At 33.1% G+C, this 20310-nt stretch overlaps 3 protein-coding genes across 6 annotated transcripts; 2 read left to right on the top strand and 1 right to left on the bottom strand.

The window, feature by feature from the left end:
- LOC124828348 (uncharacterized) lies at nucleotides 1-7345 on the top strand. 2 transcript variants are annotated; one of them, XM_088103484.1, is made up of 16 exons: nucleotides 1-42; nucleotides 157-447; nucleotides 2875-3019; nucleotides 3136-3244; nucleotides 3358-3495; nucleotides 4277-4381; nucleotides 5064-5147; nucleotides 5228-5343; nucleotides 5501-5602; nucleotides 5873-5986; nucleotides 6081-6137; nucleotides 6213-6279; nucleotides 6388-6441; nucleotides 6549-6623; nucleotides 6716-6751; nucleotides 6955-7345. In XM_088103484.1, exons 3-16 carry the CDS (start codon nucleotides 3000-3002, stop codon nucleotides 7066-7068), a joined length of 1191 nt encoding a protein of 396 aa, XP_087959610.1. In that variant the 5' UTR covers nucleotides 1-42; nucleotides 157-447; nucleotides 2875-2999; the 3' UTR covers nucleotides 7069-7345. The 2 variants fall into 2 exon arrangements, with proteins under 2 accessions (XP_087959610.1, XP_047157575.1); XM_047301619.2 differs by having other exon boundaries at nucleotides 41-447.
- Nucleotides 7346-9238: 1893 nt separating this feature from the next.
- LOC148205565 (uncharacterized) lies at nucleotides 9239-16641 on the top strand. 3 transcript variants are annotated; one of them, XM_088103482.1, is made up of 15 exons: nucleotides 9239-9421; nucleotides 9532-9600; nucleotides 9720-9831; nucleotides 9937-10038; nucleotides 10448-10552; nucleotides 11185-11268; nucleotides 11348-11463; nucleotides 11554-11655; nucleotides 14214-14336; nucleotides 14421-14474; nucleotides 14576-14642; nucleotides 14885-14938; nucleotides 15025-15099; nucleotides 15199-15275; nucleotides 15502-15630. In XM_088103482.1, exons 2-14 carry the CDS (start codon nucleotides 9557-9559, stop codon nucleotides 15262-15264), a joined length of 1104 nt encoding a protein of 367 aa, XP_087959608.1. In that variant the 5' UTR covers nucleotides 9239-9421; nucleotides 9532-9556; the 3' UTR covers nucleotides 15265-15275; nucleotides 15502-15630. The 3 variants fall into 3 exon arrangements, with proteins under 3 accessions (XP_087959608.1, XP_047157574.2, XP_087959607.1); XM_047301618.2 differs by having other exon boundaries at nucleotides 9245-9421; nucleotides 15199-15237; nucleotides 15502-16641; XM_088103481.1 differs by lacking the exon at nucleotides 9239-9421 and having other exon boundaries at nucleotides 9434-9600; nucleotides 15199-15237; nucleotides 15502-16641.
- On the bottom strand, nucleotides 16391-16983 carry LOC148205564 (uncharacterized). The gene has a single exon (XM_088103483.1). The coding sequence runs from the start codon at nucleotides 16917-16919 to the stop codon at nucleotides 16644-16646; it is 276 nt and encodes a 91-aa protein (XP_087959609.1). The 5' UTR covers nucleotides 16920-16983; the 3' UTR covers nucleotides 16391-16643.
- Between the last annotated feature and the right edge of the window lie 3327 nt (nucleotides 16984-20310).

Genomic DNA, 20310 nt, shown 5'->3' with positions numbered 1-20310 from the left:
AAGTGTGACTTAACCATTTTTCCGCTTGAATTTCCTCGGGTGGTAAGTATCCGTTCAGATCTTACTGTGCAACAGATGCAGATGAAAGCAAAAAGAAAATTACAGCAAATAGTTGTTATAAATTCAAATATTCGTCTCTGTTTAAATTTTTTGTAGTAATTTTCTCAGAAAGAAGTTGCACGGCAAAACAACACACAGAGAACAAAGTGATAAAAGCAAAGCGAAATCGGTGTTGGGTTCGGTGGTGTTACAAACCCAAAAATGTAAGAGAGAAGATTCCAAAGATCATTGTTCCTTCTTTTTCACCATTGTTTCTCTCCTCCAAGAACTCCATAACTACCACCGCCATTGCCGCAAACCTCAGATTTCGGTTTCCAGTAACCACTCTGAGTGTTGTTTTTCCTGTTAAAACACACTCTCTTTGCCAGATCTTGCTTCCAGATTCAGGTGCGCTTCTCCTTCTCCACTCTCATGTTGTCTTTTGCGGTTTTTAGAAATCGTGTAACATATATTATTCTGCCACTTGCTGTTATTTAATTTTCCTTTGTTGTTCCTTGTAATTGGGGAAAATGACACATAGTTACTTAATCGCGGAGTATTTTAGGGATATTCCTTGGTTGCTTATACGTTGTTTGCGGTGGTTATAAGGAGAAAATCAGCACGTGATATTCTTGCTTATGGTTTATTTTGTTTTATTTCTTTTATAGAATTAGGATGAGGGAGTCAAACGTCTTTATAATCGGAGGATTCAAGTTGACAGACTCTTGAAATTCTGGGGTTATATGGAAGAGGGAAGAATTAAGCTGATAATTGATGTGACTGAGGTATTTAGATTGTGAAAAGAATGTTTCCACGTGATTTAAAACAATATATGAAGTTGTTTGAACTGTTATTTCATTAGGTACGCATACCATTAATGCAGTTCTAGTATTAATAAAGTACCACTAATACATGGAGAAGTCCATGAGATTAGTAATGTAGATATGACTCAGAAGACACTTACAGTTTTGATATTCGATGTCTGCCCATAGAGTTGAAGCTTGCTAAGGTCTTGGCTTGTTACCTGTAAACACACTGTAAAACAAACCTGAAAGTTTAATGTTTCCCCGTCAGAGAAGCTGGAACGACAACATTGTTGACGAGGCATTGAAAACATTGAATAACTGCTGGAGAGACAACGAGCATATGACTAGATGGTCAGATGGGATTTTGAAAGCATTAAATAAAAATGGTGGCAATCACAGACTGATGGTGAGATGGTCAGAATGCGGCATGGCCAAGGAAAAAGCTTATGATTGAGTGTCAAGAGAACTGTTGTAGAATATTTTGTGCAAGAAAGTTGTGTGCTCATATTTGGGCTGTATAGACATGTATGTGGGGTAACTAGTGTGAAAACATCAAGAGCTGATATTATGGTTTTTCCAATAGGAATAGGACTACATCATGATTAAGGCTAAAGTCCTTACTTGTTTAATCTAATCATGGATGCTTACTAGGGACATACAAAGACCTATTTCTTATTGCATGGTTTGTGCGGATGATATAGTGTTGGTTGAAGAATCAAAGGAAGAACTCTCAACTTAAACATAGGAAACAAATTGTACCTGCTTAAGTAGGAGTAAGGCAGTATATGCATTACAATTTTAGCAAATGACAAGAAGAATTGATGTGGAAGAAGAAGATACCATACCACATGTTTTTAAGTTTAACTATTTGGTATCAAAACTACAAAGCAATGGAAAATTTAATGAGGATGTCCTAATAGGATACAAGTGGGATAACTAAAGAGGAGAAAGACATGAAGGGTTATTTGTGATCTCAAAGTACCTACCGAACACAAAGACAATATTTATCATATTGCTGTTGGTCTGACTAGATTTTATGGTTGTAGACGTTGGACTTTGAAGGGACAACTTGAGAAAAAGTCGGAGGGGTAAAATTGAAAATGTTAAGAGGGATGTGTGGCCATACAAGAAAAGACAAAATACGAAATGAATGTGTATGAAGAGAGATTGGTTCAATACCGACAAAGAAAAAAATAATGTAAAATCAATTAAGGTGGTTTGGAGTCTATTGAGAAGAGTAGAATGTACATGTACAACAAAGGCCTCAAAAGGCACTAGTATGAGGAGTAGATTGTATGATTTTTTGTCCTAGTAAGAGGAAAGTAAGATCAATAACAAGACATATTTGGGGAAGTTCTCAAGAGGAATCTCATGGTAAATAAATAACAAAATTAATTAAGGTGGTTTGGTTGAAGTCGTGTATTGAGAGAAGAGTTGAATGTACATGTACAACCAAGGCCCCCCATAAGGCACAAGTAAGAGAGTAAATTGTATATTTTTTGTCCTGGGAAGAGAAAAGGGAGATCAAGAATGGATATTTGAGGAAGTGCTCAAGAGGAATCTCATGGTAAATAACATCGTTGAAATTTTTGTCTATATTCAACATAAATGAGTGTTCTGTAGTATCTTAAGATACTTGAAGAATGCTCCAAGAAAGGTTCTTTTTTTAAGAAAGAAGTATCAACGGTCAAAGCCCAAATTTTGAGTTCTATACATGGGGGGTCACAAGTTTTTCTTTATTTTTGTATCAACTATTTTTTGATTTGATTTTGTAATAAATCTGTTCAGAATCAGATTTGAATAAAATTATGATCTGATTGTGGCGGATAGGCTATTTGTTACTTCTTCATTACAACAGATTTGGTTTCCTATTTATGTAAGGATATTCTTTTGGCGATGGAGGGATAATGCATCTGCAGTCTAATATTTTTTGTCTCAATCTCAACATGGTGTATGTTCCTCTTTTTTTGGAAACATTTTCTGGTTCCATTCTGTAACACGTTTAGCTGGTTCTTTGTCCTTTCTACAGGGCCTGTTTTCTTATAACAAGTATCTTTTCTCCTTACATGGGGGATGCGTGCCCTGCTAACTAGTGAAGAAGAAAAGCTCTTGTGTATAGTTTTATGACCATACAATCAGAAAAGCTTGGATATAATGGGGATGAGTACACGCAGGTCCAATCTTCAAGGATGACCAACTTTGTTTATGTTTGTCATTTTAAGAAATTTCAAATGTGCAAGTTTACATCAGAAACTCAGTTCTATTGACATTTGCATCTTGCTGAATGCAGTTCTACCAATAGGAAACCAAGTGATAGTATGAGACTTATTGTGACAACTTTTGTTGGAATAGTTTTTGGATTCTTTATTGGAGTGTCATTTCCGGCATTGAATACAAAGGTGCAAACTATACCTTACTGTTAGGCATACCTCGTGCTTGAGAATTTGATGGTTAAATATAAACGTTTTTTAACTGAATAATTGAACTCTAATGGCTTATTAACAATTTGCAGTTGAATCTCCCATCCAGCCTGCTTCCTGTCATTGACCTTTCTTACATTCAAGAAAAATATGCAGTTCATGCACCTGCTTCTGTGAAAAATAATAATGGCGACTCATCACAACAGCAGTTAATAAATGATACGTTGAAGGTACACAGCTCATGTCGGCCTTGTTAAGGGCATTAAAATTGCTTGATGCAAGAAAGTTAATATCTGCATAACTTCTTTCACTGAGAATGAAAAAGATGTAATTGAATAATATAGTTGGAACAGGTTTCAAAATCTCTTCAAAGTTTATGCACATTATTTGTTGAATGAAGGATAGTATAGAAAGTGTGATGAGTAAGTGGGCAAGAACAATGAAGTAAATTTTATCAATTAATGTCACTTTACAATTATAAATGAGGTTTTGAGAATCATGCTTTAATGGGTTGTAGTGGATAGGCTCTCCAGATGAAGTAGATGGAAACTTGAGTTTCCCAGTATTCCGTAATGTAAATCTTCCTTTCAGTCATACAATAGACTGCTGTCTTGAGTAAGTTTGTTAATTCAGAAATTATTTAACTCAAGTTAACATATGTTTGGACAAGCTCTCTCGCTCTGTTTCTCCCTCTCTGTTTGACACCCACAAACTATTTTACCATCAACAATCTAGAGAAGTTGAAATGTGAAAAGTCAAATTCCTTTCTAGAAGAAACAATGTGCTTTTATTAATTGATAAAACATTGATTAAAGTGCAAGGAAATTACTGCTATGGCGATGTTATAAAATTGGAAAAATTAAACAAGATCAAACACAAAACAAGAGGTGCAGAAAGGCCACATGATTCATTTCTTTGTGGCCTTCGGTATGATTTTGGATAATACAATATTGGGAAACTGGTCTATTAAAGTCTAATGATTGCTGCAAATTTCATGATTCTGTTTTGCAGATATGGGTTCCATCAAATCCAAGAGGTGCAGAAAGATTACCTCCTGAGATTATTGAAGCTGAGACAGACTTTTATTTGCGTAGATTGTGGGGTCAACCCAGTGAGGTGTGTATCCTAAAATAATTTTCTTATTATTTTTATTTTTCATTCTTTCTTTGGGAGCATCAGGGGGTTAAAACATAGAAAACACGTTCTTTTGCATGCATATGCTTATAAATATTAATTAAGGTCCAGTTACTATTGTTAATAAACTTGTTACTGAAGACTTCATGCGTGTTTGATTTCCCTTTGGATTCTCTAGAATCATGCTGAGATACATTTCATATATGTTTGAGGAAATTATCATGGTTTAGAATTGATTGAGTTGAAGCAACTTTGGATAGTTTTTCAGTTGGATAAAAAATTTATACTGAGTTTTAATACTAACTAGTTTTTATAATAAAAACATCCAAACATAAATTAGGCCACTTCAAAAATCAATTTTAACCGAAATCAATTATGGAAAATAAATTTTGTCCATGTGCATCCAAACCCAAACTTATATGTTGTGACCAGATATTTGTTTTGATGAAGGAAAATTGATGAAACTCCTCAATTACAAGATTGAGATAATTTGCGAAAGAATGTGTCTAGAAAACTTATGTTGCTTGCCACATGTGCATTTTTCTTCTAGCATGATTTTTTTGTTTGTTATTTGGCCCGTCTGTAAAATTTTGAACTGGAGAGGCCCCTGATGCTTGTATTGCGATATATCATACTGAGCATTGGATTAAGTTGCTGTTTGCAGGATTTAACCATGAAGCCAAAGTATCTTGTAACTTTCACTGTCGGTTATAATCAGAGATATAATATTGATGCAAATGTGAAAAAGGTAACTGTTAGTTTGTTTTCGTCTTTCTGATGATTAAGCTTCTGTATGTATCTTTAAAGTAGTTTCGTTACTCGGAACAGTTTTCAGAGAACTTTACAATACTTCTATTTCATTATGATGGCCAAACAACTGAGTGGGATGAGTTTGAGTGGTCAAAGCGGGCAATTCATGTGAGTGTTCGCAAACAGACTAAATGGTAAGAATCCACCGTTCTCAATCATAACTATTGGATGCCAAATCTTCAGAGCTACTTTTACCATTATTATTGTTTGCCTAGCTAAAACCAAGTGTTCTGGTAATGCAAATATTTAATTACGTGATGATATTAAGCATTTAATTGTTTTCCCTTCCAGGTGGTATGCCAAACGGTTTCTGCATCCAGACATTGTGGCACCATATGACTATATTTTTATATGGGATGAAGACCTGGATGTTGAACATTTTAATGCAGAGAAGTGAGTACTTAATATAATATAATTCATAGTTTAATTCTTTATATCTGTGTAAAGTTTTACAACATCATCTGATTACTTGTTAATTTTTCTAAAGGAATTGTCTTTAAGTTTGTTAGTAATCATCTTACCTTTGGAATGTGGTAATATGTGATTAGATGACAGTGTTTGAAATTTCTGTAACTGATAATGAATCAAAACCAAATACGTGATACTTGAGGTTTAATTTTTATTTTACTCATGAAGTTTGATATGCTCTAATTTCATCCGCAGATACTTAACACTTGTGAAGAAGCATGGATTGGAAATTTCGCAGCCTGGTTTGGAACCTAATAAAGGGTTGACATGGCAAATGACAAAGAGAAGAGGTGATCGTGAAGTTCACAAGTAAGAGAGTACTCCAGTGCTAGTTTTCTTCTGGTACATATTATGTATAAGAATGTGTAATAAGTTACTGTTTACATTTTGTGATTTCAATTAGAGAAACGGAAGAGAAACCGGGATGGTGTAGTGATCCCCATCTGCCTCCTTGTGCAGCGTAAGTATCAATTACAATATTCTTGCTGTATGATCTATTAATACCAAACGGTATCTAATGTTGTTACCCATGCAGGTTTGTTGAGATTATGGCTCCAGTTTTTTCACGTGATGCATGGCGTTGTGTGTGGCATATGATTCAGGTTAAATGTTTACTCTTTTTATTCTTTTTTTCAAATATCCATTAGCTAGTTGTTCAATGTCTGTTTAAGCGCTCTTTAATTACGAGTGTACCATTCTGGGCATTTCAGAATGATTTGGTCCACGGGTGGGGCCTGGATTTTGCTCTTAGAAAATGTGTTGAGGTAAGTCTGTTGTCTCATCAATTTATCAAAATTTGATTTTCTTTAATTGCAATTGCTATCCTATAAAAACCCTAAACGTGAAACAAATATCTCTTACTATCATGTAGCCTGCGCATGAGAAGATTGGCGTTGTTGATTCTCAGTGGATTATTCATCAAAGTGTTCCCTCATTAGGGAATCAGGTAATTTGTTTTCCATGGTTATTGATGTTAGTCTCATTAGTTGTACTCTTATTGCCGATGTATGATATGCATGTTTTTCTGTGTTTTTTTAGGGAGAATCAGAATCTGGGAAGGCACCCTGGCAAGGGGTATGTTATATTATACCCGTTTCATACAGTTTTATCTCTCTTTCTCACATCTATATAATGTTTTGCTTGCATAGTTCTTGAACATTATACTTGTTATATTATTCAAATACTTCGAACATTATACTTGTTATATTATTCAAATACTTCGATTACTCAATAGTAATATGCATGTTGATGAATCATGTCCATGGTGTTGGTGGCAGGTGAGGGAAAGGTGTAAAAAGGAGTGGACAATGTTCCAGAGTCGGTTGGCAAATGCAGAAGATGCATATTACAAGGCCGTGGAAGTAGACATGTTCAATTCAACTACTCCTTAACGACAGAACCTGACTTGTACACATCCATCACCATTGTTGAGTTCGATTTTGCATAATATATAGTTTTTTTCTTAAGTTTGGAAGTTACTTGCACTTGTAACTCAGAGTTCTAAACAACAGTTCAACGTGGGATTCCAGTGTTAAAAGTTAGAGAATTAGATATTATAGGTAAATGAAATTTACTGTAAGTAGTGTATTTGATTATATAATATTCTTTGTTTTAGGAACCTTTGCTTGCAGGGAATACGAATGCAATACCGTATAAAGGTATACACAATTTGGGTGTGATAAGGGAAGCCCTTTACGTAGTTGAAACGGAAAATAAGTTAGAAAATTTATTTGTCAAAATTACAAGTTAAACAGGAAGGAAAGTAGTAAACTGAGAAGAGATGGAAAGTATAAAATGTTAAAAAAATGCACCTGAGAATATGTTATGTTTAATGGATACAGATAAAGTATAAAATCAATTAAGTAAATAAACTTTTATCTATTGTGTTTTCTAAGAATATATAATTAATTTCTTTTAGGCTATAGTTTTAATGAAAAAAAAGGGTAGTAAATCTGAAACGAGTCTGATTATGTATTGTCAATGTTATTGCTTTCTTTTTATCATTAACTAATAAGTAATGCTAAATATAACTTACAAACTCGTACATGTTAATAAGTTAAAAGATTTATCATAGTTAATGTAAATTTTAATTTGTAACTAGTAGTTATATACTGCTTTAAAAAATTGTATTCAAATAAGTTAAGAAACAGTTTCCTACACCTCATGGCAACTTAGGGTAGAACTTTTCTCAGACTTAATAGTCAAAAGAAAATTCTTAATTTTCTTCGTAAATAACTATTTAAAATTTGATATTTCTATTTCAGTTATCTGGTATCGTTTCTTTTCTTTATGTTTGCAATGAAAGAAAGTCTTTATGCTTTTTGTAATGAAAGAAACATGTATGACTAATGCTTTTCGACAATTTCGGGTGGAATTTCAACCGAAAATGCTTTTCTACCTTTTTCCTGCGATGGTTATGCCACGGATTATTCTTTTAGGTGCGTAAGATTTTTTTTCAATCATTATTTTTTGGTTCCACTTTTTTTAGTTATAGTTACTCTATTTAAGGAACTTTTAAGACTATGGCATTTTCCTTCTTACTTTTCTCTGCTCAAGTTTCCCAAATATTGACACGTTTTTGGATGGCGTGTTGGCACAATTTATGGTTCACCCTTTGCTAAGGAATGTCAAACTGAAAATAGTTTATTAATGTCGTGAGGGAGAAACACACCCCAAAACATGTTTTACCAAATCAATCACTTTGATTGTTGGTAAACAGTAATATTAGTTATTGTAATTTCCTATGACCTAAATTTCAGAAAACCTTAAAATTAGAAAATCGACTTTTCGTCCAGTCATTAGAAAACACCTATCTGACTGTCCAATCAGAATTTCAAATAATTATAAATCATCTTTATAAACAAATAATGTAATTATTTTTTTCTTAAAAGAAGATTTTTTGACTGTGTAATTCGAAAGTCAAATAACTTTCGAATAAGCCAATAACGTCACAAACTACACATGAACATCAGAAACTGCAGATGTCTGTTCACTTTCCAAAATTTAAGCCCAAATTAATAAAATCCTCATGAATAAAGTGTTAGAAGTAGAATGAAACCTAAGAAAAATTAGCCAGAAAAAAAAAAGACAAACTACTTGCTTTTTAAAGTTTATATCAAGAATGTTTTCAGCATGACAATTACAAGCTAATTTCTTTAAAATTTCTCACTAAAAATGTTATTAATCCATTTTTATTCACTAAAAAGATATTTAAAAAAATAATTCATTCCAGAACTCATGTATTACTGCATAAAAAATTCAATTCTCAAGTAGTGTAGTGTTTTTGTATAGATCTCAAATCAAATGATGTGTTATCAAGGAAGAGTTTCGTAAACTTCACTGAACATTAAAAACTGAGTTGAAAAAATTGTGAGGTTGCACGTTTCTTGTATTAGAAAAAAAGGGCACATAATTTTTTAATTCCTGATTGTGCATCTTAATTTGTGAAGGAAACTGCACAGGTTACTTGGAGAGGTTTTTTGGGGCAAAAGCACATGCGTTACATAGTTATGGTTCCTCAGTTTCAACAATGGCTTCATTTTTTAAATTTAGTTCCTTTTGCTATTTCTTGGATCATACTTATAAGATGTGCTTTCCAGAGGGTTCACACTTGTACAATTTTCACTTTATTTATAAGTTGGAAAAAACTATAAGAAAATCTTAAGATGACTTTTCCACTTGGGTTGTGGAAGTGGAACGAACACCTTCATAGTGGAAGTATAACTAATCTGATTTGGGGTGGTGGTATATTCCAAACTATGATCTTTTTCTCTCTTACCATATATATGTGTGTTTTCTCCTTTTTTTCTTTTGAATGGTAATCTGGTAATCTCATAATTTCACACTTTCAACAGGGTTTTTAACAAGCGACCTAGTTTCATGTATGGAGGAAACGATCAGAAAATGGTGACAGCTACTCGAAGGTCTAATCTTTGGAGATACATAACATTGTTGCTGTGCTTGTTCTTAAGAAATTTTACATATGCTACAATTGAAGTCAGCTGCTACCTAAACTTGACATTTGCATTTTTGTTGTCTGCAGTTTTGCTGTTAGGAAGCCGAATGAAAGTATGAGACAGATTGTGTTACTTTTTGCTGGAGGATTTTTGGGATTAATTGTTGGATTATCACTCCCACCACTGTCCATAACCAAGGTGCAGAAATTGAATATCTTGTTCCTGATGGGCATTTATTCATATGGTTTGATGTTGGTTAACTTGATCATGGAAGTAACTCTGATGGTGCTTAACAATTTGCAGTTGAATCTGCCATATGGCCTGCTTCGATTCTCTAGTGTACAGGAAAAGTATATAGATAGCAGCACCTCATTTCAAGAGCAGTTTCAAAGTGACCCAACAAAGGTATGCTTCTTTTCCTGTCATCCATGTGAAGGACTTGGAAATTGTACGTTGTACAGTGATTCAAGAAAGTTAAGGGGGAAAACAGATTTTATTCAATTGTATAGTTGGAAAGCTATTGATTAATTCAAGAATGGTTTAGCACCTTTCTAATTTAGCATTATCATGCTTCAAAGGTTTGTAGCAGTTTAGGTCTCCTGAGGGAGTAGTGTTGGCGATCAAATCAAAAGATTATTGAGATAATATTAGAGGTTTACGATTTTATCTGACAAGAGTGGAAAAGATAAAGTAAATGTAGCAAGATTCATATTGTTTTGTATTTATAATTGCTGAAGAACTTGTACTGTATATTACATAGTATTTGAAAATATGACATGTTAAATTTTGTATGATGATTCATGTCTGTATGCAGATTTGGGTTCCAACAAATCCAAGAGGGGCAGAAAGGTTACCTCCTGGAATTGTTAATGCAGAATCGGACTTATTTTTGCGAAGATTGTCTGGTATTCCTAGTGAGGTCAAGTATACTATAACAATCTATGTGCTCAATGTAGATGCAGAGTAATATATTTCGTGTGTTCTCCGATTAGTGTTTCATGTTGGTAATGCACATTAACGCTTAAAATGAAATATTTTATTATATAGATTATCAAAGTGAAACTTGAGTCATGATCTAAGAACAAGATAAAAGATACCTATATAAGTTTTTTCTTACATAAAATGCATCTAAACATAGTTCAAGGTAAACATTATGAAATAGTTAATAAAAGTGTGAAATAAATCTTATTCTATAATGTATCAAGATGGAGTCTAACTCAAAAGTATAGTCTGTGACCACTAAGTGAGAAAAGTTCGTCCACCATATTAAGTTTCTTGTTCTGCAAAATGCAGACTCGTAACATCGTACTTTAGGATCGTTTAACAAGATCTTTTACTTGCTTTCATCGAAGGAAAAAAATTACTCCCTAAATACGAGGTTCAAATAATCTGGAGAGAGGTGTTGAAAAGTGAATGAAAAACTTAAGCTGCTACATGTGTTTTTCATTTATAGTTTTCTATTTTTGCTTGATGCTGTTCCGTATCTTGGACTAGTAGTGCCTCTGATACTTTTAGTTTATACAGTGAATTTGATTAAACTTATATTTGCAGGATTTAACCTTTATACCGAAGTATCTCGTGACCTTCACTGTGGGGTATGAGCAGAAAAAGAATATCGATGCAGCTGTGAAAAAGGTTTTCTCCCATTTTCTTTTTTTCTCCCTCTGCATAGGCTTGTGGACGCGTGTTTAAACTAGATATGTCATTTGAACAGTTTTCAAAGGATTTCACAATCCTTCTATTTCATTATGATGGCCGAACAACGGAATGGGATGAGTTTGAGTGGTCAAAACAGGCAATTCATGTCAGTGTTCCCAAACAAACCAAATGGTAAAAGAATTCTCTGCTTAAATTTTCACATGGACATTTTTAACTTTTTACCAATCTTAAAAGTGGCTTGTTATTTCTTTCTCTTCTTAGGTGGTATGCCAAGAGGTTTCTGCATCCAGACATTGTGGCACCATATGACTATATTTTCATGTGGGATGAAGACCTAGGGGTTGAGAATTTCAATGCAGAAGAGTAAGTAATATATATGTTAGGATAAACTTAAATGGACAATAGTTAATGAATTATCCATTGGAGTCTTATGGATAGTTAATGTATTAACCGTTGGAGACTTATGAGCAGTTAATGAGTTAGTCATTTATAGTCGTTTTTGTCAGTTTTGAATTCATTGGTCAAGAAATGTGAGTCTATAAATTGTATTGTTCATTGTATGAAAACGACAACAAGAAGAGGTGAATCAAGTTTTTTCACAGAGAGCTTTGTTGTCTACAAAGTGGTATCAAGAGCCATTTAACTTGTGTCTTAGTGAAAAAAAATGGAGAGAGTTAGAGAGCTTAAGTGTTTGAAAAAACAAGAGAGAGTAAGATGGTCAATCTTAAGAACAATGTGTTCTTACCCAAGTTGACAAAAGCGATCAATTATGACAATTAGAGTCTCCAGATGAAAGTCATTCTTGGTTACCAAGACAATTGGGAGGAGGTGAAAAATGGTCATGAAGAACCAACAAACACCACGAATTGGTCAAATTCTTAGTTGAAAGTGTTGAAAGCAGCATGTGTGTAGGACAAGGTAGTCCTGTACATATTGTACCGAGTTGTTGACGAATCCGGCTTTGAGAAGATTGCAAATGTCAAATCTTCAAAAGAAGTGAGGCATATATTGGAGAAGGGGTATAAGTGGGGTGATCAAGTAAAGCAGGGACAACTTCAAACACTTGGAGGTGAGTTAGAGCATGAGGATCAAGGAGACAGAAGGATTTTCTAAGTACATTACTTGGATAGAAACCATGGTGAACCAGTTCAGTAGAAATGGAGAGACGTGGCCCGCTAGCTGAGTTGGGGGAAAGATCTTGAGGTCATTGACAGACAACTTTGAGAATGTGGTGTGCACAACCGAGGAGTCCAAGGACCTGTCGAAACTCTCGATTAAAGAGCTTATCGGTCCCTTGATGCGCATGAGTAGCAGAAGAAGAAGAAGAAGGTGGAGCCACTTAATCAACTACTTCAAATGAAGGGAGAGGATCAGAACATTCAAGGTAGAGGTCGATACCAATGCAGTATAGGAAGTGGTCTTGGTGATAGAAGCCGAGGACAAGAAGAAGAAAAAGAACAATTCTGTCAACAAAATTGGCATGGAAAAGGACGAGTTCCATGGAGAGGAGGTTGATTGGGAAACTCAAATGTTGAGTGCTTTAAGTGTGACAAGTATAACCATTATACAAAGGAGTGTTACTCAAACAAGTGTTTTAGTAGTGGCAAGGTTAGACATTTTGCTAAAGTTTGTCGACCTAAGGACAATAAGGAAGAGACGACCAACCTTCTCACAGAAGATGTTGAAGGGAAAGTGGTGTTATTGATGATGGGACATAGCTCGTGAGTCGAGCACAAATGAGTGGAGAACTCCACAAGACAACCGAATAGGTTAGAGAGGTCGGTAAGATATGCAGACAGCCTAGACAGCACGGTGGAGCATATGAAAATGTCGAATATCTCGGTGGAGCAAGTGAGAAACTCAGATTGATCAGTGGTGCACTCAGATAGCCCAGTAAGATGCATGGAGATCTCATAAAGCTTGGTGGGTAGCCCATGTAGTTCGATGAAATAGTAGATAGCTCGAATAAGTTGGTGGAGTAGGTGGGGAGTTCGAATAGCTCGGTGAGACATCTGGAAAGCTTAGTGGTACACTCGTACAACTCAGATAGCTCAGACATGTGCAAAGACGAGCTTGTTATTCAAAAGTTGGAACTTGAAAAAGGTGATTTGCAACAAAGAATTGAAAAGGTGGTTAGAGGCAATTCAATTCTACAAGCAAGCTTAGAGAGAAGAAAATATGTTTTGCATAAGCTACACTTGGAACTTAAACAAAATGTTTCAATATTGCAAAAGAGTTGCAAGCTGAGAAGGACCAGAGTTGCAATGGAAATCCAAGATGAGAAGTGGTGACTTGAAATGGATGAAGAGATAGATGCGATTGTACGCAACAATACGTAGGCATGGTCCGATCTCTCAAAAGGATCTCGGCCTAGTAACAAGAACTCACTTAAGAACAATTTGGCTATTGAAAGAGCAGAGAACAAGTCGGCCTACAATAAAAGCAAAGTCAGCCATCAAGAAAGTGAAGACAGTCATGATAGGAACAAGCATGGTATGAGAAGAGTTACTACATGTGAGAAGTCAGGGTGAAGAATAGAAGAATCGAGATGAAATATAAAAAAAGCATTTAAGTTTAGAGGAGGAGTTATGTAAGGATAAACTTAAATGAAATAAACTTAAATGGGCAGTAGTCAATTAATTAGCTGTTGGAGTCTTATAAGTAGTTAATGTATTAGTCATTAGGACTCATGAGTAGTTAATAGGTTAGTCGTTTATAGCCGTTTTTGTCTATTTTGAATATACGGTCAGGAAATGTGAGTCTATAAATTGTGTTGTTCGTTGTGTAAAAACAATAATATGTGAATCAAGTTTTTTCACAATAGAGGTTTGTTGTCTACAATATATATGGCATGTAATTCCGTATTTTCTTGGATTGGCATTGTTAAGGACGTGTTGGTGCCTCTTTAATTTCAATTGCAGATACCTAAAACTGGTGAGGAAGTATGGCTTGGAGATATCACAGCCTGCATTGGAACCTAGTAAAAGTACAAAAGGGGTGTGTTGGAATATGACAAAGAAAAGAGAAAATAGTGAAGTTCACAAGTAAGAGTGATGTGAACCTCTTCTTTATGCTTTGTGGTAAATAATGTGAGATTCTTGACTGTTTATTTCTTTGATTTGTACTAGAGAAGCAGTGGAAGCAGGAAGGTGTAAGTACCCTCTTCTACCTCCTTGTGCAGCGTAAGTAACTCTCAAATAATTATTGATTTTTTTGGGTGTACAAATTCTTGTGCCATTTTTATCTGCTTCCACAATGTTGTATTAATAGTGTCAACATGCAGGTTTGTTGAGATTATGGCTCCAGTGTTTTCACGAAATGCATGGCGCTGTGTGTGGTATATGATTCAGGTTCAATGATTACTCTATTTTATTTTTCAGACATCTCTGTGTACAAGTTACTGAGAATAACTATTGTATATCTATCAAGACCACTTCATTCCAACAAAAAAACACCAACATTCCAACAAAAAAACACCAACATAACATTGATTTGTTGTGTCTTAATTTCTATAGCCAACTGTCCACACTAGAATCTCTCAACTGTTGATGATTTCCATTAAGTTGTGACTGTAACACGCTACTGATTGCAGAATGAATTTGTGCATGGATGGGGTCTTGATTTTTCTTTTAGAAAATGTGTTGAGGTGAGTCTCTTACCTGATTACTTCACTCTGCATGAAACTGATACGCCATATGAAATGTAAACTGATACTTTGTTCCTATGGTATAGCCTGCCCATGAGAAAATTGGAGTTGTTGATGCTCAGTGGATTGTTCACCAAGGTATTCCCTCTCTAGGAAATCAGGTAATTATTTTTCCATGATTATTCCTATCATATGTTGATTATTCACTCAAATGTAGCTTTGTATAATAATACTTGTTTGTTTTCCTTTGTGATTGTTAGGGAGAAGCACAAACTTCTGGGAAACCTGCATGGCGAGCAGTATGTTATGCACTTTTCAATGATTAACATACTTAATTGTTAGTTAAAATATATCAAAATCTACAAATTTCTGCTAGTAATTATAAACAATGTCTTGAAAGAATATGCTATTAAGATTTCTCTGCATATAATGTGTACTGGTTTTGGTTCTGGTTCTGGTTCATTCCCAAGTTGATGAAGAAGCAGTTTTATAACATTGTGTTTTGTTTTTAATGGAGTTTGGTTCTGAAATGTGTGGTTGATTCCATTTGGTATTGGTGGCAGGTGAAGGAGAGGTGTGGCATGGAGTGGAGAATGTTCCAGGGCAGATTGACTAACGCAGAAAAGGGATATTACAAGAACAAGGGAATTGATTTTTCTAATTTGCTCGTTCATAATTAGCTTGTCTTTGTTTTCGATATCATTATTTTCATATTTTATTGTTTAATTTGTAAGCAAATATCTTTGTATAAGTTTATTCCATAAACAGTACAAAATTAAGATAAGTGAAGGATTCAATTGAAATAATAGAATAAATCATTTTTACACCATGAACTATTCATTGTGCAAAAGTACAGGAATTTGGATTCTTATACGTATAGCAGAAGGACTGCATGAAAACACATCAGAGAATCTATTCGATCAATTTTAAGCTGGACAACAAACCACATGAGAATTTCTTAATTTTTCTGCTACCAGTATGTTCTATAAAATAAACAAACAACTGGAGCATGATAATAGTAGTCGAATCAATGAAAAAATTAACTCAGATAAGAGAAAACATTAAGACCAAACATGTGATCAGATTTTTCTGACAGAACTGCAAAAGGGACATATACATATTCGGTTGAAACATACCAAACTCGATAAACTGATTAATTCTATGCGCTGCGCATATATACATGGCTGAACTGAAAGTTTCAAATACATCCTCATTATGCAGAAGAACCTATAATTCCAGGAATATACTCAGAACACAAATTTTCTGTAACGTATATCATTGCTTGCCATTTGCATTATTCTACACATGTAACAGACTGCAATTGGTGAAAATCTGTAGCCAACAAACCCATTATAGCTCCAAGAAGTTTGTATTAATTCTGCAGGAGCCGAGCATATCTTGTAATCTGCAATAAACTCTGTTTTTGCAGTTAAAAAAGTTAAACAGTCCAAGAAAAGTTAAAGACCTTGGTGCATTTATTTAGGAAGCAAAAGACAGAAAGAAAGAACAAGGTCCCTAAGTACTTCAGTTGTAGATATGGATAGTGAATTTGATATCACCCCAAAATCTTTTAACCATTTTAAGGGTCACCAAATTAACCATATATCAAATCACATGAAGGCCCTGTAGATATATATAAATAGGTATATATGACATGTGTATATATATATATATATATATATATATATATATATGCAACAAAAGTTCAAGCATCCCTTGTTGACATGAGCCTAGCCATTTCCATCCTATTGTGCTCATACAGAATAAAGGCATCAGCTTCTTGATCCACGCTTTTATAAGCTCTGTGATTATGGTTAAACCCAGTAGTTTCATAACTTTGCTCAAAGTTATTGGCTTCTGCTTCAGCTACAGTGTCTTCATAGATGTCTCTGAATGCCACATGACCCTTCTGATGCCTAGGGTACTCCTCAGAGGGGCTTCGCCACCCATAATGGTTCCAGTTGTTGTTTTCGTATGCCATTTTTGTTTTCTCAGAGGGAAATATGCAGAAATGGTTGAATTGTTATGGTGCAGCTTCATCATAAGTTCAGCTACTATATATAGTTTTATTCTTCTCCATGATGATGATGATGATGATGAGAGAGAATCTGGTGCTTCTTCTCTCACCCTTTTTATGGCTGCATGCATGAGATTATTCGGAGATATTTTCCATGCAGCATCCAATTCGGTATTTTTCATGGCTCAAAGAATATTCCAGTGCCACCAACTTTAATTTGTTCGAAGATATCACAGCTAGGAGAAAATTTGATTCTTCAAGTTGTTCAAAAAAACATCTAACTTGTTCATTTTCAGTGGCATGGCAAATGCTTCAGAATCTGATGTCTAAAACTACATTGTTTGTTAACACCATAGCAGTTTTTATACTTGGATATTTCCTTATTCTTTTTATTTATCATTCAAATAATTAAATATATCTATTTGTGTCGTTTTATGTTTTTTTTTAACTTGATAATTAATTTTGTCAAATACTTTTAATTCAATCAACTATGACATATAACTTTTCAGCTTGCAAACTTCAATTAGCTTATACGTAAGCTTTCACATAGCTTAAAAAATTTCAATTTTACTAAATAAAAATATTAGAAAAGATAACAAAAAAATCATTCAATAACAACTAATTTAGAAACCAAAAAATAAATAATTATTATATTAACTCTTAAATAATAATTTTTAAACTAAAAATTATTAATATTTAATACAGTCTTTATTATAAAAACATTACAATTGATTTAAAACTTAAAGTATGAATTTGTCTCTAATATTATTAGTTTATTTTTAATTGAATATTAATTATAAATTTAATAATAATAAGTAACTAAAATTTTAATAGCTAATATTAGAAACCAAATTAAACTGACTCAAACAAACTAGTTATAAATTTTATAACATATTATCACTTTTAATTTATAAAATAGTATTTAATTTTGATTAATCATTTTTTATTTCCAAATTAAATATGATATTAGGTATATTGTAATTTAACGTTAATTTGAAAAATCTTTATGCAAGTTTAAAATAAAGACAGCTGATACCAATTAATCAAATTTGATTCCTAATGAGGAAATTATATGAGATACCAATATTCCTTTTCTCTAATTCAAAGCAATTAGGTTGGACCCGTAATTCAATTACAAGGCATGAAAAATATGCTAGATACATTTTATTCATACTTTTTTTAATCTTAATTTTAACATGTTTTTTAGAAAATAATAAGAGATACATTTTTAACGTGAGATTTAGTTTATTTTAACTTGTAACTGTTTATTTTTAAAAAACATTATATAAAAACCAATACCTAAAACATAATATTATTATCCATTTTTACAACAAATCATCTAATCATAAACATATAAAAATAATATTATTAGCTTTCACTCTTCCTATTCTCTAAATTAGTCATTCTTAAAATTCAGTGTTTCTGCCCTTTAAATGAGGATATACTTTAACTAGTATCTTAGCCTTTATGTTGGTCAAAACGAATATTTATTTTATATTAATTAAAATTTATAATAAATAAATACTTCTAAATAGAGTAATAATATTATAATTAAAATCTATTATAATAAGGACTAATTTTTTAACATATAAATTATATTTTATATTTATCATAAATTATTATATTATAATACAATGTTGATTTTCATTATTTCAGAACTAAAAATATTAAAGATACAAAAGTTAAAGAAAAATCCTTCAAAATGTTATCGTGAAAGAAAAACTCTCAAAACTAGTATTGTGAAAGAAGGAAAGTTTAAGACAATGTCTTCAATGTGTCTTTTCTTGATCTATATGGGGAAAGATTTTCTTAATTGCGTAATCTAACATCTTTTCTTACCACATTTTTTTTTTAAGGTTTAATACGTATTTTGGTCCCTCTTTTCGTAGGGTCTGTTCAAATTGGTCCTACTTTTTTTCAAAAGTTCACTAAGATCCCACTTTTCGCAAAAACGATGCACGTTAGTCCTTTTTTAGGTTTAATACGTATTTTGGTCCCTCTTTTCGTAGGGTCTGTTCAAATTGGTCCTACTTTTTTTCAAAAGTTCCCTATTTTGATCCCTCTTAGTGAACTTTTCGTATTTTGGTGAGCTGTACATTTTTCGTTGAGGTGAACTTTTGAGGGATCAAAATGTACAGCTCACCAAAATACGAAAAGTTCACTAAGAGGGATCAAAATAGGGATCAAAATAGGGAACTTTTGAAAAAAAGTAGGACCAATTTGAACAGACTCTACGAAAAGAGGGACCAAAATACGTATTAAACCTAAAAAAGGACTAACGTGCATCGTTTTTGCGAAAAGTGGGATCTTAGTGAACTTTTGAAAAAAAGTAGGACCAATTTGAACAGACCCTACGAAAAGAGGGACCAAAATACGTATTAAACCTTTTTTTAAATGTTAATAAGTAGAAAATCTTATATCATGATTTAAGTTATTCGTTATAAATGTAAACTATAATGTTTATATTTAAGATATATTTATTATAGATTTAACTATTGAAAAATAAATATTGTGCCATAGTATATTTAGTTTATAAACTAAGAACACTAAACTTATTGATATTTAATAAAGGAGTTGCAACGTGACATGCGCTGTCAAATTGCGAGGAATTAAAACAATAATGAGCCCTTCATCTTGAGTTGACAGCCTAATTATCTCCTTAAATTTAGTCTCTTTTGTAGTATAAATATATTACAGAATATTTTTTTTATATGATTAAATACTCTAAGACATATAAGTTATATCATAATGAAAATATGATCAACATTTCTAAGCATAAATTTCTATTATAAATTTTATCCCTCTCTTCTTCCATTTTAATTTGTTAATCAAAGAAATTAAAAGTAATGTTCAAAAGTAAAATAAATAAAAACTCTCCTAACGTTCACTTCTCATGAACCAAAAATACCCAAAATGATACAAATTAAATTTGTAACAGTAGAAAAAGAAAAGATAATAAACTACGTTGGGCTACATACATTCATGAACACCGACCAAATCTCCCCCACATGAAATTGGTAGATACAATGAATCATAGAAAATTATATCAAGGAGAAACTTCGCAGCTATCTCTTAAATTATAGATTAAATATAGAACAATGAAATCTACAGATGATTCTTCAAATTCACTCTCTTATCACCCTTACCAATCCTGTTATAAAGGCTGAACAATAGCCCGTTTTGATGTTCAATTTCAACAAGAGAACTTTATTGATGATAGTAAACACATAAACCCTTATTCTGAAATGGTTAAAATTAATGTATTAGAAAAGTATAGAAGTGGTTGATTATGAACACACATGTCTTACTGTGAAATGGTTAAAAGAGAAAAGTTCAGAAGGATAAGACGTGCATG

This window comes from Vigna umbellata, chromosome 1 (genome assembly GCF_029865625.1).
Source record: "Vigna umbellata cultivar VRB3 chromosome 1, Vumbellata_1.0, whole genome shotgun sequence".
Taxonomy (NCBI): domain Eukaryota; kingdom Viridiplantae; phylum Streptophyta; class Magnoliopsida; order Fabales; family Fabaceae; genus Vigna; species Vigna umbellata.
This window is presented reverse-complemented; position numbering and strand designations above follow the sequence as displayed.